The sequence below is a fragment of the Aspergillus steynii genome (genome assembly GCF_002849105.1).
Source record: "Aspergillus steynii IBT 23096 chromosome Unknown P170scaffold_4, whole genome shotgun sequence".
NCBI lineage: Eukaryota > Fungi > Ascomycota > Eurotiomycetes > Eurotiales > Aspergillaceae > Aspergillus > Aspergillus steynii.
In genome coordinates this window covers 927,631-953,563 of record NW_020194401.1, presented here as the reverse complement: position 1 = coordinate 953,563, position 25,933 = coordinate 927,631, and the positions used below count along the sequence as shown (strand labels likewise).

At 52.3% G+C, this 25,933-nt stretch overlaps 10 protein-coding genes across 10 annotated transcripts; 6 read left to right on the top strand and 4 right to left on the bottom strand.

Annotated features, from left to right (window-relative positions):
- Nucleotides 1–1,579: 1,579 nt before the first annotated feature.
- On the bottom strand, nucleotides 1,580–3,244 carry P170DRAFT_436600 (HVA22/TB2/DP1 family protein). Its single transcript, XM_024849186.1, has 3 exons — nucleotides 2,844–3,244; nucleotides 2,612–2,761; nucleotides 1,580–2,540 (listed from the first exon to the last, which is right to left on the bottom strand). The coding sequence occupies exons 1-3, from the start codon at nucleotides 2,870–2,872 to the stop codon at nucleotides 1,727–1,729; spliced, it is 993 nt and encodes a 330-aa protein (XP_024704230.1). The 5' UTR covers nucleotides 2,873–3,244; the 3' UTR covers nucleotides 1,580–1,726.
- Nucleotides 3,245–3,851: 607 nt separating this feature from the next.
- P170DRAFT_436596 (FluG family protein) lies at nucleotides 3,852–5,439 on the bottom strand. Its single transcript, XM_024849185.1, has one exon. The coding sequence runs from the start codon at nucleotides 5,279–5,281 to the stop codon at nucleotides 3,941–3,943; it is 1,341 nt and encodes a 446-aa protein (XP_024704229.1). The 5' UTR covers nucleotides 5,282–5,439; the 3' UTR covers nucleotides 3,852–3,940.
- A 1,364-nt stretch (nucleotides 5,440–6,803) lies between these two features.
- P170DRAFT_436593 (flavin reductase family protein) lies at nucleotides 6,804–7,863 on the top strand. The gene has a single exon (XM_024849184.1). It carries the CDS (start codon nucleotides 7,024–7,026, stop codon nucleotides 7,807–7,809), a length of 786 nt encoding a protein of 261 aa, XP_024704228.1. The 5' UTR covers nucleotides 6,804–7,023; the 3' UTR covers nucleotides 7,810–7,863.
- A 1,252-nt stretch (nucleotides 7,864–9,115) lies between these two features.
- P170DRAFT_475257 (putative C6 transcription factor) lies at nucleotides 9,116–12,817 on the top strand (the record flags this gene model as incomplete). Its single annotated transcript, XM_024853240.1, has 8 exons — nucleotides 9,116–9,231; nucleotides 9,291–9,751; nucleotides 9,831–9,922; nucleotides 9,986–10,034; nucleotides 10,160–11,158; nucleotides 11,223–11,323; nucleotides 11,377–12,046; nucleotides 12,132–12,817. 8 exons carry the CDS (start codon nucleotides 9,116–9,118, stop codon nucleotides 12,815–12,817), a joined length of 3,174 nt encoding a protein of 1,057 aa, XP_024704227.1.
- A 1,933-nt stretch (nucleotides 12,818–14,750) lies between these two features.
- On the top strand, nucleotides 14,751–17,278 carry P170DRAFT_464504 (uncharacterized protein). The gene is made up of 2 exons (XM_024852254.1): nucleotides 14,751–14,799; nucleotides 14,868–17,278. Exon 2 carries the CDS (start codon nucleotides 15,000–15,002, stop codon nucleotides 17,145–17,147), a length of 2,148 nt encoding a protein of 715 aa, XP_024704226.1. The 5' UTR covers nucleotides 14,751–14,799; nucleotides 14,868–14,999; the 3' UTR covers nucleotides 17,148–17,278.
- Nucleotides 17,279–17,477: 199 nt separating this feature from the next.
- P170DRAFT_509589 (DUF1014 domain protein) lies at nucleotides 17,478–18,625 on the top strand (the record flags this gene model as incomplete). Its single annotated transcript, XM_024854693.1, has 3 exons — nucleotides 17,478–17,534; nucleotides 17,687–17,787; nucleotides 17,864–18,625. The coding sequence occupies 3 exons, from the start codon at nucleotides 17,478–17,480 to the stop codon at nucleotides 18,369–18,371; spliced, it is 666 nt and encodes a 221-aa protein (XP_024704225.1). The 3' UTR covers nucleotides 18,372–18,625.
- Nucleotides 18,626–18,719: 94 nt separating this feature from the next.
- pex7 (putative peroxisome biosynthesis protein (Peroxine-7)) lies at nucleotides 18,720–20,264 on the bottom strand. The gene is made up of 2 exons (XM_024852253.1): nucleotides 19,954–20,264; nucleotides 18,720–19,887 (listed from the first exon to the last, which is right to left on the bottom strand). Exons 1-2 carry the CDS (start codon nucleotides 20,115–20,117, stop codon nucleotides 18,984–18,986), a joined length of 1,068 nt encoding a protein of 355 aa, XP_024704224.1. The 5' UTR covers nucleotides 20,118–20,264; the 3' UTR covers nucleotides 18,720–18,983.
- Nucleotides 20,265–20,989: 725 nt separating this feature from the next.
- Nucleotides 20,990–22,022, top strand: P170DRAFT_436588 (uncharacterized protein). Its single transcript, XM_024849183.1, has one exon. It carries the CDS (start codon nucleotides 21,158–21,160, stop codon nucleotides 21,878–21,880), a length of 723 nt encoding a protein of 240 aa, XP_024704223.1. The 5' UTR covers nucleotides 20,990–21,157; the 3' UTR covers nucleotides 21,881–22,022.
- P170DRAFT_446709 (Zn(II)2Cys6 transcription factor) lies at nucleotides 21,965–24,284 on the bottom strand (the record flags this gene model as incomplete). Its single annotated transcript, XM_024850824.1, has 4 exons — nucleotides 21,965–22,948; nucleotides 22,998–24,027; nucleotides 24,078–24,163; nucleotides 24,219–24,284. 4 exons carry the CDS (start codon nucleotides 24,282–24,284, stop codon nucleotides 21,965–21,967), a joined length of 2,166 nt encoding a protein of 721 aa, XP_024704222.1.
- Nucleotides 24,285–25,463: 1,179 nt separating this feature from the next.
- Nucleotides 25,464–25,929, top strand: P170DRAFT_509585 (uncharacterized protein; the record flags this gene model as incomplete). Its single annotated transcript, XM_024854692.1, has 4 exons — nucleotides 25,464–25,534; nucleotides 25,602–25,663; nucleotides 25,716–25,787; nucleotides 25,854–25,929. The coding sequence occupies exons 1-4, from the start codon at nucleotides 25,526–25,528 to the stop codon at nucleotides 25,927–25,929; spliced, it is 219 nt and encodes a 72-aa protein (XP_024704221.1). The 5' UTR covers nucleotides 25,464–25,525.
- Nucleotides 25,930–25,933: the final 4 nt, after the last annotated feature.

Here is a 25,933-nt window from a genome sequence, read left to right as displayed (position 1 = left end):
TTCCCCGTCAAAGGAGACCTCCGCTAAACAAAGGAGCTCTCCAGACTGGAGTGACTCCTGCCTCTGACTTGAGCGCCAGGGCGGTTCACCTTCAGAGTCTGCGCGGGATGACAATACGGTACGGGGATTGATACGACAATCAAACATCCCAAACAGGCTGCTTGCCCGATCGGGAACAGACTCGGGCAGCGGCGGGCCAATCACGGGCCACCAGACGCTCGGATTGTTCGCCTTTCACTCAGCAGGCCGTCGATGACTGCCTGGTGACTGCGATGTCACCGGAAGACGAACTTTACTGTCCAGGTCTTGATAGCCCCAGGTAGCAACCAACGACTTGCAGCGTAGTTCCCTCGGGCGCTGACTCACAGTCGGCTCACAGCCTCGTCCGCGGTGGCAAAGATGCCTCAGGTGTCGCCATGATCTCATGATGGAGGTCCAGGCCACCAGGCAAAGGCGATCCAACTTTCTTTCTTTCTTTCTTTCTCTCGAACGACGCAGTCTACGAAGTATAAAATACGGGGTAGAATAAGGACAATAGCTGATTCAAAAGGAAAAATCTGATTCAAAAAATAATAAATAAAAAAGAACCCATAATGCAACACATGTCTTGATCGACTCCGTATCGGTGCTATATATGTACTACGTAGGTGCACGGATGCATCCTTACCGCGGTCTAACTCAACCCACGGTTAGGTTGACGAGTAGTAGGTGCATGTTCTACTAGTAGGCGACTGGAAGCCCCGACAAGGTTCAGATCCAAGCGGTGCATACATCACTAGTAGAAGGCAATACTGGTAATGCCCGGTGCACACCACATTGTTCTGACCAGCGCATGGAGGACTCACCAGTTCATCCTCATAATTTATTGGTCTGGCCTGTCTCCTTCGCATGACTCTACCCTAGTCCATCGAAGACTCAACCCACGAGGCCACTCGCAAAGGATTCGACCGAGGCGAGACGAGGCATCTTGGCCCGGAAGAAATCCCCTGCCCAACCCGACTACTATCGGGTGGCCCGAAACGGTCATATGCAGGCCCGCCAGGATATTGATTTGTCCTCGTCTAGTCGATTTCCGACACGGAAACATGGTCGATTGCAGAACCCAAATCGTGTCGATCGGTTCCAATATTCTTCCTGCATATCCCGGTTCGGGTCCTCCTAGCAACGAGGGGATTATCCGCCATTAAGATCAGGCTGATCGCGACTCCGGGAGTAGTACCCACCGGCGAGGGAAATACGATAAAGGGTTCTGTGGAAAACTGAACGGCGAAACAGTTGTCGTTTAGGTATTCAAGCAGTGGATCTGCAATCCCAGCACGGCCTGACCCTTATCAAGCGTCAGTGCAACTACACCGACTTGTGAATTGTGATGCATTACACGCCGTCCGCCATGGAGGAATGCTTAGGTTTAAGCCCTTAGTCTCATGCCAGATCAGAGATCACGTCTATTTTTAAATCTGTCAGCAAATCAACCACGGGGCTGGTGTTCGCGCTACGACTGTCGCTACGTAGTAGTCCGTGGAGGGTACGTCGCAGATATAATAGAGGGTCAACCCTGCGCAAGGGCAAGACTTGGTAAATTTTACGCCCGAAATCATCTATTGACATCGTCAAAATGTACACGCAATGCAGTCTAATCACACCGACTACCATACGGGCGCACGTTGCACGAGAGAACCCGATAAAATCGTTCACATTCGAAACGCAGGAAATTTTTTGACTACTTCTAGTTATGAGAGCCGCGAGAGCGAGCAATTTCGTCAACGGCCCTGGCCGCAAATTCAACGCCCGACGAACCGGCCTGCTGCTCTCCTTGTCCAAACCAGCCCGAGGCCCAATTGCCACTGGGAGTGCGAGCCGGCTGGGCGGGAGAGCGGTCGCGGATGTCGTCATGCTCGATATGATCGAAGGAATTGTCACTGCGGTTCTTCTTCAGGGAAGCGCCGTATGCGAGGCCGTCATCCTCAGGACCCAGGTTCTGCTCCTCCTTGGCCAAAGCATTGCGCAAGACATCCAACATGTCCCGCTGGTTGGAGATGAACTTGGCCTTCTCACCGCGGGACATGGACGACAGTTCGCGGGGCAAGAGGGAGCCGCTGGCGGAGAGCTCCTCTCCTCGCTTTTCGGAGCTTTGGCCCGTGGATGTCACCGAGGCCACCGCGGAGCTGATGGCAGAAAACCAGTCGTTGTTGGAGGCTGCGGGAGGGGGCCCGGTCGCTCCACCGGCAGTTGGAAGATTGAACCGGGAGAGAAGCGACTGAGCATAAGATGCAGGGCCCGAGGGCGGGGGAGGGGTTGCGGGCCGCTGGGGAGGTAGGCCCAGGACCTTCTCCCGGACAAGATCCACCGCCTGGTAGAAGTATTGAAGGCCCATGGCCTTTGCGCACTCGTAGGTACGACCGATGAGATCTTCAATGTCCCGTTCATGGGTGTATAGATAAGGGTCCACGTAATCTTGGTAGAGCAGACGGGCACCTTGGGTCTGCGGGAGGACGAGGTATGTCAAGAAGAACAGACGGAACCAGCTATAGAAAGGAAGCCTGGAGCAGTGGCTTGGTTAGTGGCCAATTTCTTTGGATATCGAAGCTTTTGATGGAATTAGCCAACGTACCATCCAAGGATAAAGACCGTCCATGACTCTGCCATGAGGATGGCAGAGAGCACCACCCAGTACATCAACCATGGTGCCAGCTGGGAGGGGTCGGACGAGCGCAGAGCTTTATAAGAGGCGAAGATGGGGAATAGGATCGTGACGATTGAGCTATTTCGCACGAGTTAGAGGGCCGATTCGTGACGTTTTCGGGAGGGCCGGCAACCAGCTCAGAGCAGCGGAGCGCACTTACGACAACAGATCCGCAATGATTCCAAACATGATGGCGGAGTGATCAAATTTCGCCTGATCACAAGTGGACTAATAATACTCTCAACAAGGTGTAAAAAGTCAGGTACAGCAACCGACGGCGACCGAATTTGGAGATCGGAGGTGAAATAACGATTGAAGTCTTATCGCTTCAGGATTGCGGGGCACAGTAATCGGGGCCGAAAAAGCCTCACGAGACCACCGGAGTAAAGTCAGCAGGAGGAAGCGGCCAGCCGCAGCAGGAAGCGATCGGGCGAGGGAGTCGGGACAGTCAGGGAGGGATGGGGATAAGAGAGGAGGAGAGAAAAGAGAGGAGAGGAAGAAAGAAAAGAAAAATCGAGAAGACGAACAAAGCGTAGCTGCCTTGAGGACCACTTTTCGGGAGCCCTACGGAGAACTACTGCGTCTGGTGGTTCCTGAGGGGACTCCGGCCGCTTTAACGTCAGCTGGGGGGTTGCACTTGTGACACCCGGCATGCTCTTACATAATGGTCCTGGTTGCTACCATTGGGGATGTTAATTTTACAACTAGAGCACAGTGAACTGATCGTCTGATATGCTATGGCGATCTTGCAGTTTGCTGCTTTGCTGTACCCTGCCGGCAAAGAAACAGCGGAAAGCCTGCCAGCAGCCAGTCGAGACAATCTCAGCTTCGTTCTAGAAAGATCTGCAGATATGCAGCCAACTTAATGTAAGTACATCTACCCCACTAGATATCGCTCTTTTTAGAGTGATTCCCTTAGCAATGTCTGCAATCAAACGGCGATGTAGACCCTTTCTACCGTGACAGGGCCATGCCCTTCAGCAAAGCGGCAAGGGTCAGATATCAAATCAGGCATAGCTTCTGGGTTGAGTTATACCAGATGCGTACTAGCGTGTATGTCTGCTTTTGGTAGTGACGTCAACCATTTGAAACTAGTGCCTTTTCCAGAAGACCGGCAGAACTATTTATGGATCGTTCAGCTCTGAATAGGGGCTGTGAAGGCCTCTACAGAGTAAATGGTTGCTACATTCAAGTTGACATATTCACCATCCGACCAATGCTCTCACAGAACACAACGTGATCTATTCTAACCTCGATCTAGTATTTGGAGATCAAATAATCCTTCGTTTCTTCGTCACTCAAGCCCTTGAAATGTCGAACTTCGCCACGTTTAACCCCCAGATAAGTAGACACAATTGCCGAGCTTACAAGCTCCGACACTGCGTCATCAGCTTCGAGCGCGTCAAGACTATCCGTCAGCGACTTTGGTAGCGGCGTCTTGATCCCTAAGGCTTCTCTCTCTGCGGCCGTAAGAAGCCCAGAAGCTGTGCGACAGTCGCCCCCCGTCAGAGGGAGTTTCTTCCGGAGCCCGTCGATCCCAGCGGCAAGCATGCCACTGAGTGCCAGGTAAGGGTTCGCCAATCCATCTAATAATTTCACTTCGAATCGGTTAGTCGTGATCCGCCGGAGCGGCATCTCCTTGTTCTCCCAGCCCCAGGCGGCATACTCCCCGCCGCTCCAGGTACCACTCTGCACTCGACTATAGCTTGCTTCATGCGCCAGATTGAACGCCAACACGGCGGGGAAATGCTCGATGATTCCCGCGAAGAAGTGTTCCGCACCGACGAGGTCCTGACCGTCGGTCGGATTGATGGAGATGTGCGTATGCATTCCGTTCCCGGCGCTGGTCGGGAACAGCCGCGGGTGCATGGTCGCCCGTACGTCGTATCTTTCTGCGACGTCTGAAATGATGGCGCGAGCTTTCAGCAGCGTATCGACTGCCTTGACGGGCGTGTCTTTCGGAAGGACGAACTCCCACTGTCCCGGCGCCGACTCGGCGTGGAATTTCTCCAGCGCGATCCCCGCCTCTAGAAGTGCTCTCACGACCTCTTCGACCAAGTCGAGGGCTTTCTTATCATCGTTCGTCATACTGAAAACAGAGTGGTTCGTGTTGGGCGACTCGTAGTGTACTTTCCCGTCCTGACGTACGCGTCGCAGGAAGACAACCTCCATTTCGAATCCCACCAGGGGAAAGTATCCCGACTCCTGCGTCAACAAATCGGTGAGATGGACGAGTCGTGATCGCGCGCATTCGGCCAGCGGCGTGCCGTCGCCGTTCAGACTGGATGTCATCACCACCGCTCGGTGGGAGTTCGAGCCCCGCTGGCGGTATAACGTCGAGAGGTCGGGTTTGAGGTGGCACGCGCCACTGGGTAAGGCGCCGTCGGCCAGGATGTCCCCAGGGAGTAAATGGTATATGGCCTTGGTGATCGGGAGGCTCTGGCCGTCTTGAATCAACTGGGTGAATCGATTGACCGGCATGATTTGCACAATGGCCGTCGCGCTGTAGGTAATATACTGCAGCCAGACGAACTCGACGCCCTCGTTCTGACGGAGGAACTCTGCCCAGCGGGCTGTATCGCTAGTAGACACGATCATGATAGTACAGGATGAGTGTGTTGTAGTATGTGATTTCTTTGAAGAGAGAGGAAGGGGTGAGGAGTGATTAGAAGAAGGTAAGACCAGAGAAGAATGAAGTGCTGGAATGTACGGAGTAAGAGTCACCTTTACCTGAGGGACTAATGCAAGACAAGGACTAGTCCAGTTGAATTAATTGGGACATTTTTGGTTTCCTCCCTTGTTTGGCCGGTGTGAGCCACTGACGGGGTACACCGAATCGAGGTTCACCCACGCCGCCACGTACCTTCGTCTGACTGTACTTCTTCTTACACCGTACAGAAGGCTTCAATCGCTAGATAGAAAAGTCCAATCAGCCACGATTCACCGATCTAAACCCAGCTGTTGGGAGTTGATCATTCTGGGGGTTCTGAACAGGTGGTCTTTCTGAACGCAAGGGGGCGTAGAAAACCGAAAAAGCGAAAACAATTCGGTTAGGTTCTCAGCTTCAAAAGCGATCTTAACCTGCAGCCAATGGTTTGAATCTAAATGTGACAGATCATCAATAAGCTACTGCACACTAGTGACTGGACGCGATGACGGCATCGCATCGACTCAGCCGTTGATCTGGGTGTCCACTATGCCGAGTCGTCGACGATCGAGATGCGAGGATGAGTTGTGTCTTGATATCAGTTTCTCTACGAGTGTTCTGCCATTTCCTCGGATGTTGGTTTTCTCGATTGTGGCGCCTGACGCGGAGGTTGTTCTTGAAAGTCTGAGCAAGTGTCAGAAGATGGATTTGCTAGCTATTGACCGTCCTGGGTTTTCAACGAGGACAAGACAAGATTTCGACTGTGCAGCTGATTAAGAGCTACCAACTTGAAGATCCTTGCCTGCTCAATATGAAGCTCAACGTAGGCATGAAGGATCGGTCTACGACGGCAATTTGACATCCCAATCCCGCCTCAATTGGCTCCACACGAGCTTTATTTAAGAGTTTTCCAAACTCTCCGAGAAACTGAGGCTGGGTGGGATCATCGTGGTCGGGTCCTCTCCGCCTGGTACAGGCTTGTCTGTACACCGAGACCATGATCTTATGAGATTGTATGAAATTGCTCCGTCCGCTGGTGTATATGTTCAACCCCAGCAGTACAGATATCACCACTCTGAAGCTCACCACATATTTGCCACACAACCCCTAGCTGGTGCATACCAGTCAAGGATGAGGAATTACAGCATACAAATTCATGTCTGAAATCTCCACGAAGAGAAAAGAAACGAATGAAATCCCAAAATTAGGCTGCGGGGTCCAGTCGGGCTGACAAATGCTTATCGGCCCGGAGATCGGCAGTGTGACCCGTATTGCCACGCACTTTTTCTGGAAATTAACCTGTTGGGCTGGTGGAAATAAGAGAAACACCGGCCAGACCGACGTGGATTTACCGAGCACCAGCTTCATTGCCGGTTCGACGGGGGAATCGCCATCCTCGCCCCTCGCTCATATATAGCATCACACCCAACGAGAAATTATTTGGTCTTCATGCATCGTGCACTGCTGAGACAGGCGAGACGCATACATTTACAACCCGTCGGATCATCGTGAGCAATTCCCCCAACCAATTGAGCCTCTCAGTCGGCACGATATCCTCATCCTGGGGAAGCTTGCAGGGCCAAGGTGGTACATGCGAAAGTATCGACGACGCTAACCAGACCCCAGCCCTCACAGGACCCCCCTCTTTCACCCCTTACATACCAGCAAGCGCTCTATCAGCCAGACCACGGCGATGTTCAAGGTTGGAGGCGACTTTGAGCAGGTCCAGGCCTCCCGGCCCGACTTTAACCGCGACGCCGAAGTCACGTACTCGAAGCCCCCCAATCCCGACTGGAAACAAGGCGACGGCGCCAACGATGGCGGCGAGAGTTTGAAAAAGAACCATATCGAAATCGACCCTTACGAAGAAGGCCGGCCGGCCACGTCCAACTACAAGTTCCTGATCTCCGGCATGGTCCCTCGGCCGATTGCGCTGATCAGCACCCGGTCCAAGGACGGCCAGTCGACCAACTTGGCGCCGTTCAGCTATTCCCAGCTCGTCAACCACGATCCCCCCCTCTTCGTTGTGGGCTTTGTCGGGGGCCTTGACCGCGCCAAAGACACGCTGAAGAACCTCGCCGAGACCGAAGAGTGCGTGATCAACATCGTCTCGGAGCATTTTGTCGAGGCCGCCAATGCGACCGCGATCAACGCGCCGTACGGGGTTTCCGAATGGGAGGTCTCGGGGTTACACCAAGCGCCGAGCTCGGTCGTTCAGGCCGCCCGAGTCAAGGAGTCGGTGTTGGCCATCGAAGGCAAGCTCGTGGAGACCAAGGAGTTCGAGAGTCGCCAGGTGCCGGGCAAGAAAACGGGAGTGCTGGCCATCATCGAGGGCGTGCGATTCTGGGCACGGGATGACGCCATCGACGCAGACAAGAGCGTTGTTGACCTCAAAGTGTTGAAGCCGATTAGTCGATTGGGTGGCATCCAGTACGGACGAACCACCGATGCGCTGGAGATCCCAAGACCGCAATTTTAGACACTAGACCTGGGAAATATACTTTGTAAATTTTAGCCAATGGGAATGGAATCAATTCATTGAAGATTGCTCTACTGCGTATATCAGGGCGCCTAAGCAATCAACCGATTGAGGAGTCAGCTCCGAAGCCTCCCAGGGAAACCAAAGAGCCAAAGACCGTTGTTCCAGGAGTGACTAATATCCTAGCCTACCAAGAATACCTCCCTAGACCGTCGGGTGAGCCGGGGAGTGGACCAGCGCGGTGGATTCGTCCCAAACACGGAGCCACCGCCAGTCCGGGCCTCCGGACGGAGAAAGGAGCCACTTGCTGTCTCTCCCCAGAGTCCAGACTCCGCGTCTCAGACAGTCGATGATAAGAGATCCAGCAGCTGCAGGGACCAGATTCTCACCAGTGACCATGCAGCAGACACACACTAGGATGCGATCCTTCCAGAGGTCACGTTTGGCAAGTGGAAGGATGAGCCGCGCTTCCAGAAAGTCCGGCGTCATCGATGGATGCTGGACAAAGAGCATCACCTGAGCATCCAGTGACATGGGGGCGGAACCGCTGGATTTGATTGGCGGTTTGGTTTTATTAATCCCTTTTTTTTGTTAAAATTTTTGAAATGCTGTTTTTATTTGTTTTGGGAATCAAACCCAAGCGGTGTTCCTGAGGTCGTAACTGTTGCCCCATCTCGAAAAGACCTGGTCAGGCCGGAGTAATTGCCTCGTAAACCGCAGTTCGGTGCTTCAGTCGGAAGATAAACAAAAACTCCAGAGAAAAGAAAACCGAACGAAAGAATCAACGACACAAAAGACCCCGGGCGGTCAGGCTGGAACGGGCTTGGGCTGGTGCGGTGGCTTTCGTTGCTTTCTTCCTCTGCCTGACCATCACGAATCGCTGACTTGCCCACCCCCCGGCTTGGTCCAATTTTCTTTTTCCCTTCCTTTGGTATTCTTACTCTCTCTTATGGGTGTTTATTATTATTCCTTTTCTTATATTATTATTAAGTCATAATATTAGATTATTAAATCCCAAAGAAAAAAAAAAGAGCACGTCCTTCCCCTCACCTCCCACTCCGTCCTCCCTTCCTGGTCAACCGACGATCTTCTCACCGGCCACGACGTGGGATCTCGTCCATGGATTTTTTTCTCTGCTTAGTGCTTCTGTTGTCCAAAGACCTTCCCTATCGCTGCTCGTTCCACCTTCCCACCCCGTCCCTGGCCACTCCCTTCACTTTCCTTCCCGCCAACCCTCGATCGCTATAGAGTGAGCAGCCTCCGAATCGCCCAATGTGTTGTGACCACGGATGACTACTTGCTCGCAATGAGCCTCCCTTCTCCCCAGAAGAACGGCGGCAATAATGTTCCCCCTCCAAGACAGATTCGCTTCGTCTCGACCGATGGCCAGCCTCAGACCAAAAGGCGACGAGTAAACGCGGCGTAAGCTCGCCTCGAATGATATCATGCCCGTTCCCAAGCTTATCTTATGTGCCGCACAGGTGTCGGACGTGTCGCAAGCGGAAGATCCGATGCTCGGGCGAACAACCAGGTGAGATGAGGCGGATTCTCCGGGCGACGGCGATGGGATGCTTCAGTGGACTGACCGAGACCTCCGACGCCGTAGTGTGCAAGACCTGCTCCGATTACAACCATGTGTGCCTGGGCTACAACGATCCTCCCACCCATGCTCGATCGCAATCCGATGCCGCCTCACGTACCCCAACCCTTCCCTCCGTCCCCGGTCCCGTCGAAGCGGCCAACTCGCGCGGACCCGTCAAAGTTGAGAGTCGCTCTCCGGATTCACCGCAACGAGCTACCTTGCCTCGTGGTGATGGTCCGGAGAAACTCACCGACGGCTCCCGAATAACGGACTCGAAGGATGCCTCGCTCACAAGGGATACTTCGACGCGAACCACAAAAGAATCCGAACAGCAGAACGCCGGTGAAAGTCCAGAAAGCAGTATGTTGCGCAAGGCTCTTTTCCCAGCTTCAATTCGGGATTCTGTGGTGATCGTCCATACTGACCAGCAGCTTAATAGGTCGTACGTCGCTAAGCTCGAGCTCTCGCACCCATGTTCCCTATTTCAGATACTTCGGTCCGACGGCCATCGTTCCTGGCTTCAAGCAAATGGTATGCAGCCTTCCTCACCAGTGGCTAGTCTCCCTGCCCATGTGATACTAACGGCACTTGCAGGTGGTTCAAGTCCGCGGGTCACGCAAGAGTAATCCATCTCTATCGTCTGGTATGCGCTTCTAGAACCACTCTATTTCCCTATACCCCTATTGCTCAACCGACTCGATAATTCCTGCCGTGGGCTGCTATGTATGATATAATCTGTCTGACTGGTTCCATTTCGGATACTTGTAGAGTCGCTATCCCCGCTTAGAAGCCCCAAACTCGCCGACGAGGGACTAAACCATTTCAATTCGATCAGCGACAGCCGTGAGAGTCGCGATGCGAACACTATTCCATTTTATGACCGAGATGATTCGTTGCCCGTTAGCAATCTGGTGACTCACCTATGTGACCTATTCTTTACACATTTGGGGTGTAATTTCCCCTTTCTACAACGAGAACGGTTTCTTCGCGACTTGAAGGATAAAAAGATCGATACGATGCTGGTGGATGCAGTCTGTGCGCTGTCGGCGCGCTTTTCTCCTCATCCGCTTCTGAGTCCGCCTCAGGCTCCCTCGATTGACGGCTCGGCGCCTCCGCCTGACACCAGGAAGTCTGATCGCGGCCATTATTTTGCTCACCGTGCAATGGGGGCTCTCGTCGAGTCACTGTCGTGTCCTATATTATCCGTTGTTCAAGCCTGCTTGTTGTTGGCATACGAAGAGTTCGGCTCAAACCACGATAGCGGTCTTTGGATGTACCTGGGAATCTCCATTCGAATGGCTCAAGATCTCGGAATGCAGAAGGTTCAAGGGCTGAAATACAGCTATGGGCAAAGTGGTGTCACCCCAAACGCAGTGATGACTGGACAAGCAGGGAAGTTGAGGGAGGAACAATACGATGACCCTCAAGTTTCGCGAAGTCCAGGAAAAGAGACGCAGGGGTCCGACAACCAACGTGCCTGGGAAAAGGAAAGGGTAGATACCTTTTGGAGTATCTTTTTCCTCGACCGTGTAATATCATCTGGTACAGGAAGACCCGTGACTCTGCGTGATGAAGATATAGAACTGTGCTTTCCCCTCCAGTCAGAATCATTGCTCCCGAACGGCTGGCCTGCGCCATTTCCGCCGCTGATTCGCGTCATCCATCTCTACGGGAGGGTGACGGATTTGATAAATGGGATCCAAGACGTCAACCACGTCACGACAGATACCCTCAAGAGACTGGCAGGAATGGAAAGTGATCTGACAGGTACTATTTCTATTCTGCCTTTACCCTCTCTCTGAATCTTTTGCTCACCCCGCGTGGTCCTTAGGTATCTATCAGCGCCTGTCGCCCCGACTTCATTTTAATGCTGCGAATTTCCAAGCTTATGTTAAGGCGAAAGAGGGGACCAACTTCATTCTCCTTCATTTTGTATGTGCTCGTTAATCTCCCCTGCTTGGATGTGAATCTGACATTCTTTCCAGTGGTTTCATACTTTGATTGTCCTCCTTCATCAGCCCACCCTCCTCAATTCGTTCGGCGGGACAATTCAGCATCTTTATCCAAACAGCCGGGAGCTATCCATGTCGTCCGCCAAAACCATTGCGGATATTCTCTCGTTCTCCGAATTGGTGGATGGCAAAAGTTTCATCGGCAACCCTTTTACAAGTCAGCCTATGTATATCGCTGCGTGTGCTTTCCTTATGGAGAGCGCCTACTACGCGTCGCCCACCTCTAGCTCTGGCTCTCCCCCGAGTCAGCCACTGTTGGCTAATCAAACAAGTGGCTTCATTATGCCAAACATGGACCCTTCAGGTGGTTCGGAAAGGAAGCCCACCGCTAAGCACATCCTTTTGGCCTCGGCTGCTAAAGAGAATTACCAACGATGTTACAAAGCACTGAAGGCACTCGAGACGTACTGGGAAGGGACAAAATATATACTCACGGTTTTGGACCAGAAGGCCAAGGGCATTGTCGACCCACTCTTATATACCGTGGAAGAGATGGAAAACGCAGGCGATATACCCCCAGTCCAAGCGATTGCAGCAGCTAATTGGCGACGAGGCGGAACAAACAACCCCGAAGAATCAGGTACGGCTGCAGATTCATCGCTTGATGATGGAAGACGGTCCCCAAAGATAGACCCCAGTCAAGGTAAGATAATCCCCCCCCCCCCCCATCCTCTTTTCTTTCTTCGAGAATATTCCATCACATATGCTGACTCGCATTGTGCCTAAAGCAATTGGTTGGGCGCTTACAGGAGCCACCAACTCGTCGCAGCCTAACCTAAGCTTGCTATACCAAATGCCTGCACCACCAGTGGATTCGGTACCCAAGCCCACATACTCATCGCAATACAGCCATAGCTATCCTGCTGTTCCTATCCAATCTAGCTCTAACCCAGGCTCGGGCTCATTTGCGCAACCGCTCGAGCAGGCTCGAACGACATCCGCAACACCTAATTCCACGATGGCAGCTGCATCCGCGAAGTTCTCTCCCCTGCATTCTGGGAGAGCTTCTACCTCCGATGCGAATCTTCTCCTGGGTCTCAACACGTCGTTTCCCACATCCCGGCCCTCACCTTCTCAGCCCACATTCCCTCACAACATGCCTTCTACAACCCGACTTGAACCCCAGCCATCCTCCTTTAACTACAATCTTCCATCCGCCCACAATGGGCAACCTATAGGCTCCAGGCCTTCTGAATTCCATCCGGCTCCAGGTTCCCACGGCGATGTGATGATTGGAAGTCAGGACATCGACATGGCTACTCTTCAACAACAGGATCAATTGCCTTTTGCTTTCCATGGGGAAATTCTTCCCTGGCTGGAATACCTTCCCCAGGACGTTCTCAATTATCTCGGGGAGCATCAGAATTATCCTTCTCTGATGAGCCCCGATGATAGTACTCCACGCCCACATTAATGATCGTCCTTTTTGCCGTATATAGTTCCGGAGTCTACGTGCCCACGTTCAGCGATGTGTTGCGCTTTGTCATGATTGGGAGCAAAGTTCCCTTGGCGTCTCGGTCTCTGCTGTCACGAAAACTAGAGCCATTTGCTGTTTCCTCCATTTGTTCATTGTTCTTAATTATATCCATTTTCTGACGTTTTGTTTCCTGTTCGCTGCTTAGACGCATCGAACCATTTATCACGAGCATGCTCCCTTTTTGATCTACGACATTTTTCTTGACGCATGTGACGGTCTGACATTGATTTACATGACTGCAAGCTTGGTCTTGCGAATAGCTGCCTTGTATGATAGTACCTTTTCACGGCCTGACTTGTTTGTCCGATGACCTGCTTCCCTTATTTCGGTGCTCGGTTCTGCCTGCTTCGTTCCGGCGGAGCATATCAGCATCGGGATAATGTATTAGCTTTCTTTTATATTATCCTTATTGTATTCCAATCTTTTAGCGGCTCGCCATACCGTGTACTAAACCCAATCGACTCCGAAGCCGAAGCCAAGTCCGAGCGCCTTTATTCTGTGAGACGTTTTTTGTATAAGAACAGAGCCCTGCACCTTCGCTGGTTTGTACTGCAAACAGGTAAACCCCACTACAATGGCGTCTTCTATTAAAGCACAATTGATATCGGGGAATAAAATCTCTGAGTTTAGTCAACAAGCCTCTCAGCATATCGGAAACACAGCCCACGATGCGCCGCCAAACAGAGGCTTGCAGGCTTGGGTACAGGTGATGGGATCTTTCTTTCTTTTCGTCAATTCCTGGTATAGATGCATTATCCCCCTAATGCAAGCTGTACTCTAATAATCATTCTAGGGGCATTGTGAATACATTCGGGGTCTTTCAGACCTACTACGAGATCGACCTTCTTTCCGATCAGTCGCCTTCGAGCATCTCATGGATCGGAGCCATACATACAAGCCTTTCTGTTGTTGCTGGTTGGGGTGATCGCGGCACCACTCTATGATGCTGGCTATTTCCGCGCGTTAATCCTAACGGGCTCCGGTCTAATCGTGGTTGGCTTCATGACTCTAAGCCTGTGCACTCAATACTGGCAAATAATCCTCGCTCACGCCCTCTGCATCGGCCTCGGAAATGGATGTCTTTACATCCCGTCGGTAGCTATCATCCCGCAATATTTCTCATCGCGCAAAGCTACGATCAGAGATCATTCAGAATCTCAGTCTCCTGGTCGGATTCCTAGAATGGGTTCGACCAATGGCTTCGTCTCGAGACTTCAATGTCTTCGTATCACGTATTTTTGGCCGTGTTCTAGATCGGATCCTAGATGCGCCGACTACATTGACGGGGCCCATGGCCACACCGAGGTTGGATTCATCTGTGTTTGGATGGGAGTTTGATCTTCCGGATTATCCCCATTTGGAGCTTTTGCATACTTTCGACTGGATTGATTGGGCTGGGGCTGTTCCGGATTGAAAGGTTCGAGGTCCGAGAGCGAGTGGTGTACTGACTGGATAGTTAACTAAACGTTAAGATCCTCGTGCATCATAAAAAGCCGGTCCACATAATCGAACGAAAATAAGCTAGGGTGAAGCCCGCCAGGGATCACAATTCGAAGGTTATACTCCGTAGGTCTTTACTAGGTTAAACCAACATGCCGTCCATTCCGGCTCCGCAGTCAGATCGTAGACCAAGTTCTCGAACTATTTCTGCTATGAGGGTCGCGCGTAGTGTTAGATTTATGGCTATTTTTCACAATTAGATAAAGTAAATGAAACACTGAGAATCCCTTGGATCAATCCCTGGTTTGTTGGTGATCTGCTATACAACTCACAGGAGACGTGGTTGCCCGGCACAACCAGGCGGTGAGGCGGCGCCAACAACAGATCAACACGACCTTCTCACCTTCACCTACGATTAGGCCGGGACATATTTCAAGTGAGATTCAATGTTGAACTCACCAGAAAAATGCTCTAACCCTGTGAGAACGGCCCTTTCCGATCCCGCCTCCGATGATCATTTCAGATCGCTGTTGCTCACATTCCTCAGTTCCCGTTCATCGCCCCAACTGCAAGTACTATAACAGCTAGGAAACATTCTCCGGCTCATTCTTCGGAGATATCCTGTTTATCCTTTCTTTTTTCTACAGTCGGCTGAATTCCGGGCCTGCAGTCGCATTAAATGGAAGACTTTTCTCACCACGACGACTTTCCGGACGAATTGTCACGCCCGTATTCGCCTCACGACGAAGCCCTCGATTTCCCGCACGCCGACGACGCAGAGACGCAGTTGACCCAGGACTGCGGGTACAATTCCTCGGCGTCGTCGACACACACGTCGTCGGGCGACATCCTCGGCGTCGATTACGAGGATGACGAGCTCCCTGGATTGAAATCCCGCGCATCCAGCCGCTCCTCCGTCTCCTCGTTGCCGGGATCGGTGTTCACGCATTCGATGGAGGGGGCGAAGACTATTGCCCGCGAGGCGCAGGAATCTGCCATCTACTGGGACGACCGATATACCAAGGGCCAGACGAGGGCGGGACCCGGGTTGAAATCCCTCCAGGCGATTCGGCAGCGCGAGTCGGCGTTTCGGAAACCGAGCTCGGTGCGGGCGTTGCAGATGCACACGGAAGACGAGGGCGACGAGGAGTACCTCACGCCTCCGAGGCGCAGAGGCGGACACCGTATGTCGGATATCTCGATGCGGTCGTCCAACTCGTCGCCGTTGAAGAGGTCGCCGTACTACTCGCCTTCTGGGTCGGCGGGCAAGCAGAAGGTGAAAAAGGAGTATCCGCTGGTCCTGCTGCATTGTACGCTTCTTCCACCTTCGCTGCCAATCCCGGGCCTGGCGGGACCTCCGGATCCAAAGGTCCTGAAGGAGGTGTTGCCGTCAGAGTATTGGAGGCGGTGGAAATTGTTGGAAGAGAAGGTTGGATCGGGGGTCCTCCGTGACCGTGGCGTCCTGATATCGCATCCGGAGGACATGTACGATTTACTCGAGGATCGTCTTCTGGAGAGTCTGGAGCTGCAGCATCCGCGCCTCGACCACGGGCATTTCGTCGGCCACGAGGAAGGCGATTCGGAGAAGGAAGACCAGGGGAATAAGGAGGAGAGTGAAACGGACGGGGAGCAGGGCGAGGACTGTCCGGACTGTGGCGAACGCTTCCTGAGGCCTAATCACCACAGCAGGAAGTGGGAGATCAAGGTCTTCGCTGCGAACGGACTCATGAGAGCCGGTGCGTGGGCCGCAGCGTGGAAAGAGATGGAGAAGGTAGACGTCGAAGTCGGTCTCTGGCTTCCCTCGGAACTCAGGCGAGAGTTGGAGAAACGGTTGCTCGATAGCGAGATGTCCACCGCGCTCACTCGCATGGAAGTTCCGCAGCTGATTGAGCCCATGAAGGAGTTGGAAAGCCAGCCTTCGCTGACTCAACCATCGCCCTCGCTATCCACGGTCATGCCAGTTTTGTTCACTCCGGAACGATCCTCGTCTCCTATTCCTCCAGCAACCCCGACGCCAGCGCCCAGACAGCAGCATCGTCCAACCCAGAACCACAATCCCATGTATCCGCCGAAACCCCCGGTGGAGATCGATCTCCACACTTTGCTGGTGAACTATATTCGGGTCCTTGCCAACGACCGACGCAACGTTGCCATTGCGCTCCTGAGTATCCTTGTAATCTTCTTTGCGATCGACTACCGACCTAGGGAAGCTGCATCAAACCTACGCCCATTTCCACAAGATGTGCTCAGCTCCACTTCTGTGCCATCCATGCATATATCTCCGGTGCAGAGCTCCTCTGCAAACCGGGAGGCTCCAACCAACTCGGAGATGCAAGCTTCAATTGCCGCCATTAGCTCGGTTGCCGCTGTCTCTCCAGCTTCCGGTCAGCCTTCGGTTGCCGATATCGTCAGCACTGCGACTGCAGCAACTATTAGCCAGGCAGAGGAACCCACGGAGACAGAAGAGACTATCGGGACCAGCTCTGCTGCAATCGAGCCCCCGAAATCGCAGCCCTCATCCCTACATGACGATAAAGTCCATTTCGAGATGGAAAGCGCGAAGGCAGAAGACGCAGACACGACTGAACAAGCCCCAGCACCCATCGTCGCGCCCGCAGAAAAACAGCTTGATTTACAACTCGATGAACGGGTCGAGCCTAGCCTCGAAGTCGTCGAGACGACATTTAACGATACGCCCCGAGAATCTCGTCCTGATGTCCCGAAGATCCACGACGAGGCACCCAAAGAGGTGCATGAAAACGAGAAACAGTTTATCCGAACACAGACAGCGGCGAAGGAAGAACGAGCCCTGATTGCTATGACATGATTTGACTTTATTTTGACTTGAAGAATCCGATTGACGACTGATATGACACGATTAGCCTGATATGTTGATGCGCCTTTCCCTCTGACTCTGATTATGAGAATGTGATGTAGCTTAGTTGCTGTTTATTTAGTTTGGAATAGTTAATAACTCTCAGCTTTTCCATTTCCTTTCTCTAGTATACAATGACGTCACCATTCTTAGGTAAGCCCTGAGTCATCTCGAGGTCACGTCGCCCGGAGATTCGAATCTCCGCCGCACTTCTTCTTCATCCGCTCTTCCTCTCTGACTTTCATCCCCCCAACAAACCAGCAAATCACTTTCCTTAACAAAATGGCAGGCAAGAAAGGAGCAGGCGAGAACTCCAAGAAGGCCGCCGGCAACGCCCGGGTACGTCCGCCCTCTGAGCCCATCCTTCTACCCAAATAAAAAAAAAGAATGAAGATTATCGAGTTACCCCGCCCCCGCTTCACCACGCATAGCATTCGATCTTCACTCACCATTCCACCCAACAACCTACTAACCACCATCCGAATCTCTAGAAGGCCGAAGCCGCCGCCGGCAAGAAGGCCGTCGAGGACGCCAAGCGCGCCGCCGAGGAAGACAAGCAGTGGTCGAAGGGCGCGAAGAGCAACGCCAAGAAGTACGTCCACCACCCATCCCACCTTCCCAGACCATACCACACCCATCCAGTCTCCTAACCCTCTTCCCACACACAGAGAGGACGCCGAATCCAAAAAGGCTGATGCCGCACGCAAGAAGGCCGAGCGCGACGCGCTCCTAGCCGAGGAGGAAGCCTCCCAGCCGGCGAAGGGCAAGGGCGCGAACGCGAAGCAAGCGACGAAGAAGACGCGCGGCCTGGACCTGTCGCAGCTGGACGACACGCCTGCGTCCAAGAAGGGCTCGTCGCTCAACGCCACGGGTATCGACAACGCGCTGGACGCGCTGAGCCTGACGAATAAGGACACCTCGAAGATCGACCGCCACCCGGAGCGTCGGTACAAGGCGGCGTATGCAGCCTTCGAGGCCCGGCGCATGCCGGAGGTCGAGGAGGAGCATCCCGGTCTGCGGAGACAGCAGCGCATCGAGCTGGTTAAGAAGGAGTTTGAGAAGAGTGATGAGAACCCGTTCAACCAGGCTCATGTGGCGTTTGATGCGACGAGGGATGAGATTGCGAATGTGAGGGATGCGGAGAGGAAGAAGGTTGAGGCGAGACTGGGGAAATAAGTGGATCAGTTCGATCGATGAATCAGGGAGATTGATCTATCCGATGGGAAGGACCTTCGTGATGCCGTCAGGTTTGTCCGGAGCCAGGCTGTCAGTCTGTTGATATACCCTATGTGTGTTTGGCTCTTGGACTTTATTACAGGTGTGATGTGATGTGATATTTCATGGGATTGACGAGGCTACGGCATATGACCAGTTTGACGGAGTAAATATAGATTAAGGCAGGTTTCAGACTGTTGTCTGCCTTTCGTGACATCCTCTTCATGGGCTACGACTGTTCATTGACAATCAGGCAATGAAGAGCTAGAATGAACAAAAATGAGTATAGACAGTTCAAAAAGTATTCACATTTGCCATAATCACTAGCGCCCCTCCTTCGAGACATAGAAATTGGTATCATGCAATCTAGTATCCAATACAGGGAAAAGAAGTGTAATCAAATAGGAGAAAAAAGAACAAGGGACATCAAGTCATCATCCTGTCCAGACCAGGAGAAAGAGAAAGAAGAAAGGGTGGAAGACAAACCAAGTCAAGTGAGAAGAAAACAGATCGCTTAGTCGCCAATATGCGGACTGAGGTGTGTTTTGGTTCGTGGGAAACTGAAACTCCCCTCTATCCCATCACCGCGCGCACATCCCAGACAAACAGATTCTCATCCCAACCCACACTGGCACACCAACCTTCGCTGCCAAAAAGACACCAGTCGACACCGGTCACAAACTCCGAGTGCTGGTTCATTCTGCCCAGCTCTGCGCCCATAACGGGGGCGGGCCCAGCGTGCATCATATCCGTGTCTCCGACGACTCCCGAAGGTGACTGGTCGCTCCAGGCGCGGCAGGTCATATCATATCCTCCGCTCAAGAGTATGTTCGAAAGATGCGGGGACCACGACAGTTTGCGAATGGCATAGTCATGACCGACCATGACAGCCTGGGGGCCTTGCTGGGGAGCTCGGATGTCGAAGGTGCGGATGGTTCGGTCCACGCCGGCAGTAGCCAAAATCGAGGGTCGGTATTTGTTCCAGTCATGGGTCAGACATTCGGAGGGAGGAGAGGCAGCGGGAGGAACACCGGGGGTGCCAGGTACGGTAGGAACGGGGGCGGCATGGATGGGAATCTGCATGACGAGGTGGTTCGAGGCCGATGCCGGAGTACGAAGGTCGAACAGGCGGACATAGGAATCGGACGTCACGCAGGAGAGGATGTCGGGCGAATGGGGAGAGAAAGCGGCGGAATAGGTGCAGCTGTGGGTCGGGAGGGTGATAAGGGAGTGAGGGCGTTCAGGCGACCAGACGCGCACGGTGCCATCCCAGCTGCTCGAGCAGAAGCGATCCTTTGCAACCAGGTTCCAGTTCACACTGAAGACTTCGCGGTTGTGTTCTTTCCAGTTCTGCACGGGGAAGTCATTCAGGTTGCTATCGAACAGCTTGACGCTTCCATCACCAGAGCCGGCCAGGACCTGGCTTTCATGGATCTCCGACCACGCGAGATCATAGAGGGAGTCTTGAGTGGTGAACCTGCGGGGTACAAATACTCAGTCTTGCGCGGAATTGGCGACACACGTTACACGACAGGATGCTTACCATTTCACTGGCACAATGCCGTTCGGGGTCAGCTCGAGAATAAACAGACGCCCATTGCCAACCAGACCAAAATTGGCAGCCGACGCGACCGCAAGCTGATTGTCGAAGAAAGGCGAGTACTTGACTGCGCAGCCGTTATAGCCCTCGGTCCTGAAGCGGAGCATGGTTCCCTAGCTGCGGGAGAGAGGGGAGCGCAGCACGAAGGGGATGGGTGAGAAAGAGGCCAGGAGAGATAAGAGGAGGGAGAGTATAGGTGTGGCTGCAGTCCAATTCCATGTGGGGAGGAAGGCGAGAAGACCGGGAGAGAGAAGAAGAGAGGAAGTGAGAAAGAAGATGGCCGGGAGAAGGACAGAGTGAGCGTGCCTCAGGCGAGAATGCGGGGAGACGAGCCGAGGTCTGCCGTCTTGGTCTTAGCGTCCTTTTCTTCTCGTGAAGTTCTTCGTCTTCACTGTCACATTCACATCGCTCATCCCTCCCTGTCTCTATACCAATAGTGACAGCGTTCTTGTTTCGAGATGAGTTGTGTTTATTGAGTCTTTCTGCCCCTGATCCTCTCGTCACCATCCGGTCACTGCGCCGTGACATGGCCCACCTGCTGGCAAGCTACTCCTAAGGAACAAGACGCATTCACCTAGATGCACTACAGGTTAGGGTGGAGAAAGCATTTTCAAATTTCATCCTGGCATCTAAGTGAAGTTCTCTATCAACTTTGAGCAGACACCAAAGCATGACTGAAGATTCATTGCAATATCAGCGACGCGGGAATCTTGGCTGGGGGGGCCAAAAGACCCAGATACGTTCATATACGGGGGATGAAGGTGATATATACGATTTATTTGTGAGGTCCAGCATACGAAATAGAATACTAGATGGGAATCGCTGCATGGCTTTCCATGGCAGTGGAATGGTTCGGACTTGTGGGCTCCACTAGGGATGGATTCATGGACAACAAAAAGTAAAACGGGAAAAAATGTCAAAAATAGAAAAGACAGAGAGGAACCTATCGGGGAGTGTTTCTTTCTTATCATCTGTATGTACTCGGACACAAGATGGATCTATGACCGACTAACCGACATTCCAGCGTCGTCGATGTCATTCTGACGCCAACATCCAACGGGGGATCCACTTGCAGCACCAAGACCGAACACCCCCAGTTCCCCAGAACGCACGTACCTGGGATCTTCATTGATCAACTGCAAGGATCATGCCCTCCAGTCAATCCCCCGAGCCCTCGGCCGCTTCACGATTCCTCCAATCCGAGGTGTACCGACTCGGCGCCCAGCCGGGCCTGCGCTCTCTACCTCCAAGCCCTGATCGCGACTTCCTGACCCTGACTTGGGGTCCCATTATCTACCGCACGACGTATGCTCCCGAATCGGACCGTCTCTTGCCTATATTCCTGCGGGCGCTGAACAACGAAACCCAACAAGCGCTTCCACGATGTCTCTCGGGAACACCCAAGCAACTGCATCTTTTGGAAACCACCTACGCGTCCAAGGTCTTCAGCATTGAGGACTCGTATCAAGGAGCAAACGAAGCAACCATCCGGAAGGCCTTCCGGCAATGGAAGATCGCCCTAGCATTGCCCTCGTTTGAATTGCCCGTGCGACTGAGGATATGCCTGATCGTCGACGAAGTTGCATTGGCTTCACTGACGAAAAGAGTGGACGCGGCTGCATCGGAAGGAAAAGATAGTGACCTTTCGCGATGTCCGGTTAAGGTTGTGGAGGAGAATTTTCCAGATAAATTGCGAAGGAATTCGAATCCTGCCATTGGGCCGTATCCCGGCTGGACGACGGTGGTATTATCGTCACTTGTCGAGGTGTATAATGGACTGCGACATGGAAATGGCCTGGTGGAGTACCATCAGCCAGGCCGGGTATATACAGGGAACGGACAATGGGAGCTGGAGCGTGACGTGCTATAAAGAACTCCACTGTACATAGACAGCTCAGGATCTTTGCGAAGTTTTGAGCAAATCATGATCCCGATGGCTTATCATGAAACCCATTTATTGGGAAGTGTTAAAGAACTCCCACATTAAACCATCGAAGTCAGGGACCCCTGTCATGCCAAACAGGCCATCAAGCGCTGGGTCGCCGAAGAGTTGCAGTGAGTCCGGATCTTCTAGTAACGAGCCAGGAAGCCCTAATTCCGACTCAACAAACCCTGCAGGGTTTGTTTCAAGGGGATTATAATTTATATGTTGTGCTCTGCCATCAGTTTCTGGACTTGCTTGCGCTTGAGAAGTAGAGAATCGCGAATTTTCGTTATTTGTGCGAGCTCTTGGCCGAAGTCGTGGCGTGGTGGGAGCACCTGGCGCACACCGAGTTTTTAATAGTCGCCTCATGGTGACCCCGGATATTTCTTCGATACAGTCCCTAGCTCGCTGAGCCTCCAACCAATACTCCCCGATGCTGCTTAGTATGTTGAGCGAGGAAGTCAGATTGGCCGATAGTTCATCAATGTGAATACTTGCAGCAATGTCGGGTAACTTCCAGATACTGTGTAGGACGACGAGAGTGCCCAAGAAAATAGAATGTACGACCAGCCGGCTATACTGCAGACAGTCATTCTTGTATAAATCACGAAAGCTTTCGAGCAATGCCATCGCATGCCGGTAACACATAACCGCGGACTGTTCCGACGGCTCTGGAATAGCTGGGCTAGGTCGTAAAACCAATATCATCATCTCGTGATATTTTGCTTCGCAGAGCTTCGCACTCATGCTGCTTTCGGATTGTGGGATTTCTGATCTCCAGCTCTGTAGCTTTTCTAGAATCTCTTTTTGCCAAGTGAAGATGTCCCTCACCGGCGGATACGCATAAGCCGGGGGCTCTCGCGAAATGCTGTGCATGACATATTTGATCTCCGAGTTCAAACGGGCAACTTTAAAGAGGTGTATTCCGAAAGAAATGTGTGAAAAGGATTCGGTCGGATTCCGTTCCCGGACATTTCCTCTCGTTAGATCCTGATCTGCTATATCCATTGGGAGCTTAACAATTAGCATCATGCCGTGGGATTTAGTTTCCTCTTGTACTCACTCGTAAATCACAAGCTTCGTCTCTGACGCCAACCGGTCGTCCCATCATTGTACCGATTGTTCGGTCAAATGTGTAGACCACCCAGAATACTCTTGTTCTCATCTCCTGTTCAAAGAGCGACATTCTCAGAGAAGGGGTGCTGCGTATATCTCGCTGCAGTCCGAGATCTATAAGTGATGCCAAGCACTGGTAATTCAAGTTCCAGATATTTATGCCGCAGGATGGATTGTGCAATGCGTATATCATCAACAGTAGTAGTGATTGGAGTCCCGCCAACGAGCCATCTGGACAGAACTGATCGAAGTACTGCATTGCCGAGGTATAATATCCCTCGGCAGGAAGACGAAGTTTAGATCTCCGCGAGAGGTCAGAGGCTGCAATGGCCAAAACCATATAAACCTGGAATGCTACTATTGGCGACACCTGCTCGGAGGTATACATCTGCCCGACACACTCCATGTGAGATGGCTGATGTAGGAATGGGTAGCTAACATGTATAGTTTGAAAGTACTTCGATGACAGTTCCTCGGCACTTTCCCGTCGTGGCGGCAGAGACGCCGGCGTATGCAGGAGCTCTGCTGCTAACAAGATCGGATCACCAGAAGCCGAACCAGCAGGGTCACTTATAATGCCTCGTCGCTGTTGTTGCCGGCCAGCATTCGAGAAGACAAGATTGGCAAAGAAATACCCACTAGACGGTCCTATGTATCGTGGTTCGCCTCCTGGAGAAAGTGAGACTAAGCCAACTTCATGGGCCTGTCGAGATTCCAATAGTGGAGCGGCTCTTCTAGGACGAACTGGGCTGATGGAACTTTGAGCTCTGGCTTCTTCTGCACCACAATCTTCGTCCACTATATGAGGCTGCTGCGGGCTAAGAATAGACGGCTCCTCGTGCTCATCATCGAGCATTACCGAATCGTCTAGTCGAGCGCTTTCACGGGTTGGAGCTTCATTCAAGTCCACATTAGGACAACTTTCTTGAAGGGTCATCTCCAGCCATTTTATGCGCTTCTCCATGCTCGCAATGTACCTGCAACATGATTAGTTAACCGACGTTGTCAAGAATGATTCGGGACCCACGAGCGATGAACCACCTGCTTTCCATCGCTGATACATGGTACATTGGCTTTTTGACATGATCCACAGCGAGGAGCCTGTCCATCACACTGGATTCATCATGCTGTTAATTACAATGCCGTTCAAAGCAGGTTGGAGACGTACGCGGATCTTCCGTCTCTGGCAGCGGCGGCAGGCGGCGCGATTCCGATTCTTCTTGGCCGAGTCCATGATAAGGATAAGATATATACTAGCTCAGACAGACCTTGGCAGCTGCAGCATATCCTTGAGATATCCCGAATTGACTGTGAGGGGAGCACAGACAGCAAATCGGTCGAGAAAGAAACGGGGAGAAGTCCGCGGGGGCAACCGACGGATGGCTTCCGCCCGCTTCGGATGTTCCCCGCTTTGGTGGCCTGGGTGCCTGGGGGATCTGGCATTCCCTTCTGGCTTTCTTGGGCATTTCGAGACTCTCGAAGAACGTCTTCAGTGACCTCACGTCCAGTTGGAAACATCTGACAGGTCTTGCAGTACCAGGCCATCCGCAGAAAACGACGAGCTGAAAACCAAGAAATGGACCCCGCAACCCCTCTCAGCATCGTCAAAGCTTCTTCAAACCGAGTCCCTAATGGTAGTGGCAAATGGCATCAACCTAAATTAAAAAGCCAAGGTCCCATGCATGTCTCATCTGGTACTTGCAGAGGCATCGTAGATTGATCAGGTACGGCTGAATACCCCTCATCTCCACCTGCCGTGCATGATCCACCGTGTGATGGACCAGGTTCCACGCATGACTCTGCAAACCTCGCATGAATCAGTCTGCTTACCCCTCAGACTCAATCAGAGATCTTCAATAGAGCCGAGCACGGTTACCTTGAAAATGTGGAGTGCTGAGTGGCGTCGGAGTCCGCGGTGCGATATTCTCGCAGAACTACATGCAGTCAGCTTCGCTCCTGCAATGCAGCTATACGGAGTAGCTGCAGATGGGGCACTCTTCTACATGTCATAAATGGCTCACACGATGCCCCGACTCCAAACAATCAGTTGGGAAACGGCCCCAAGCTTCCGTGGTGGGCGTCAAATCGAATCATAAGAGATCCAGAACAATATCGATTTAGACTGAATCCGGTATTCCAGGCTATAATGTAGCCGTGGCGCAGCTGAATGGCTTGCAAATGAGATCATAGGACATGAAGAATACAGTCAACGACGAGACGAGTCTTCTCCTGCCTGCCGATATCCTTGACCCTGCGTTGTTTGCCATTGTCGATCAATTGTATCGGTGGGGCCATCGAAAGCTCAGTCATCAGGGATAGTCAGCGTGCGCTCCACCAGACTTGAAAGTATAAATAGGACGGCCGTTCAAGCCTCAACTTGATTAATCAGATAATTCTTTTCATCCTGTTCCAGAACCACTCCTAAAAAGCCAACCAGTATCAAACAACGGCCGTACATCACGACCTTATCTCAAAATGTCCAAGGTAGGGTGCCAGGAAGTTTGAACGGTTCAATGATCTTGAGGCGAAAGCTCATCCTAGTTCTCAAAAGCGCATATACTATACCTACAAGACCATCGAAGCGTGGGAGACTCACGATGAAGAAGTCAGAAAGTGAGTGCTGAAGTCACCAAAAGTGTTTAGGCTCTACTGACTTGTTTCCAAGGATTATTACAGAGGACACCAAAACAGACAACTGGATCTGCAATCGAGCCCTCCCTCCCACTTGCTACCCCCCGTAAGTGCATATAAAATCAACACCTTGAGTCATCGTCTACCGTGACTAAATATTGGAATCTATCAGACCGCTGAGCGCCGAAGCGATTGAGAAGATCAAGAAACTAAGCGACGATATTGTTGTCGGCGAAATTGAGGATTGAGGTT

What these genes read in the sequence shown, in the direction of transcription:
- P170DRAFT_436600 (XM_024849186.1), bottom strand. Translation starts at nt 2,872, where the DNA reads ATGTTTGGAATCATTGCGGATCTGTTGTC. An exon ending in ATCATTGCGGATCTGTTGTC is followed by an intron (nt 2,762 to 2,843) that starts GTAAGTGCGCTC and finishes CGTGCGAAATAG; the next exon opens with CTCAATCGTCACGATCCTAT. An exon ending in ACGGTCTTTATCCTTGGATG is followed by an intron (nt 2,541 to 2,611) that starts GTACGTTGGCTA and finishes CCACTGCTCCAG; the next exon opens with GCTTCCTTTCTATAGCTGGT.
- P170DRAFT_436596 (XM_024849185.1), bottom strand. Translation starts at nt 5,281, where the DNA reads ATGATCGTGTCTACTAGCGATACAGCCCGCTGGGCAGAGTTCCTCCGT.
- P170DRAFT_436593 (XM_024849184.1), top strand. Translation starts at nt 7,024, where the DNA reads ATGTTCAAGGTTGGAGGCGACTTTGAGCAGGTCCAGGCCTCCCGGCCC.
- P170DRAFT_464504 (XM_024852254.1), top strand. Translation starts at nt 15,000, where the DNA reads ATGGAAGACTTTTCTCACCACGACGACTTTCCGGACGAATTGTCACGC.
- pex7 (XM_024852253.1), bottom strand. Translation starts at nt 20,117, where the DNA reads ATGCTCCGCTTCAGGACCGAGGGCTATAACGGCTGCGCAGTCAAGTAC. An exon ending in GGCATTGTGCCAGTGAAATG is followed by an intron (nt 19,888 to 19,953) that starts GTAAGCATCCTG and finishes TGTACCCCGCAG; the next exon opens with GTTCACCACTCAAGACTCCC.
- P170DRAFT_436588 (XM_024849183.1), top strand. Translation starts at nt 21,158, where the DNA reads ATGCCCTCCAGTCAATCCCCCGAGCCCTCGGCCGCTTCACGATTCCTC.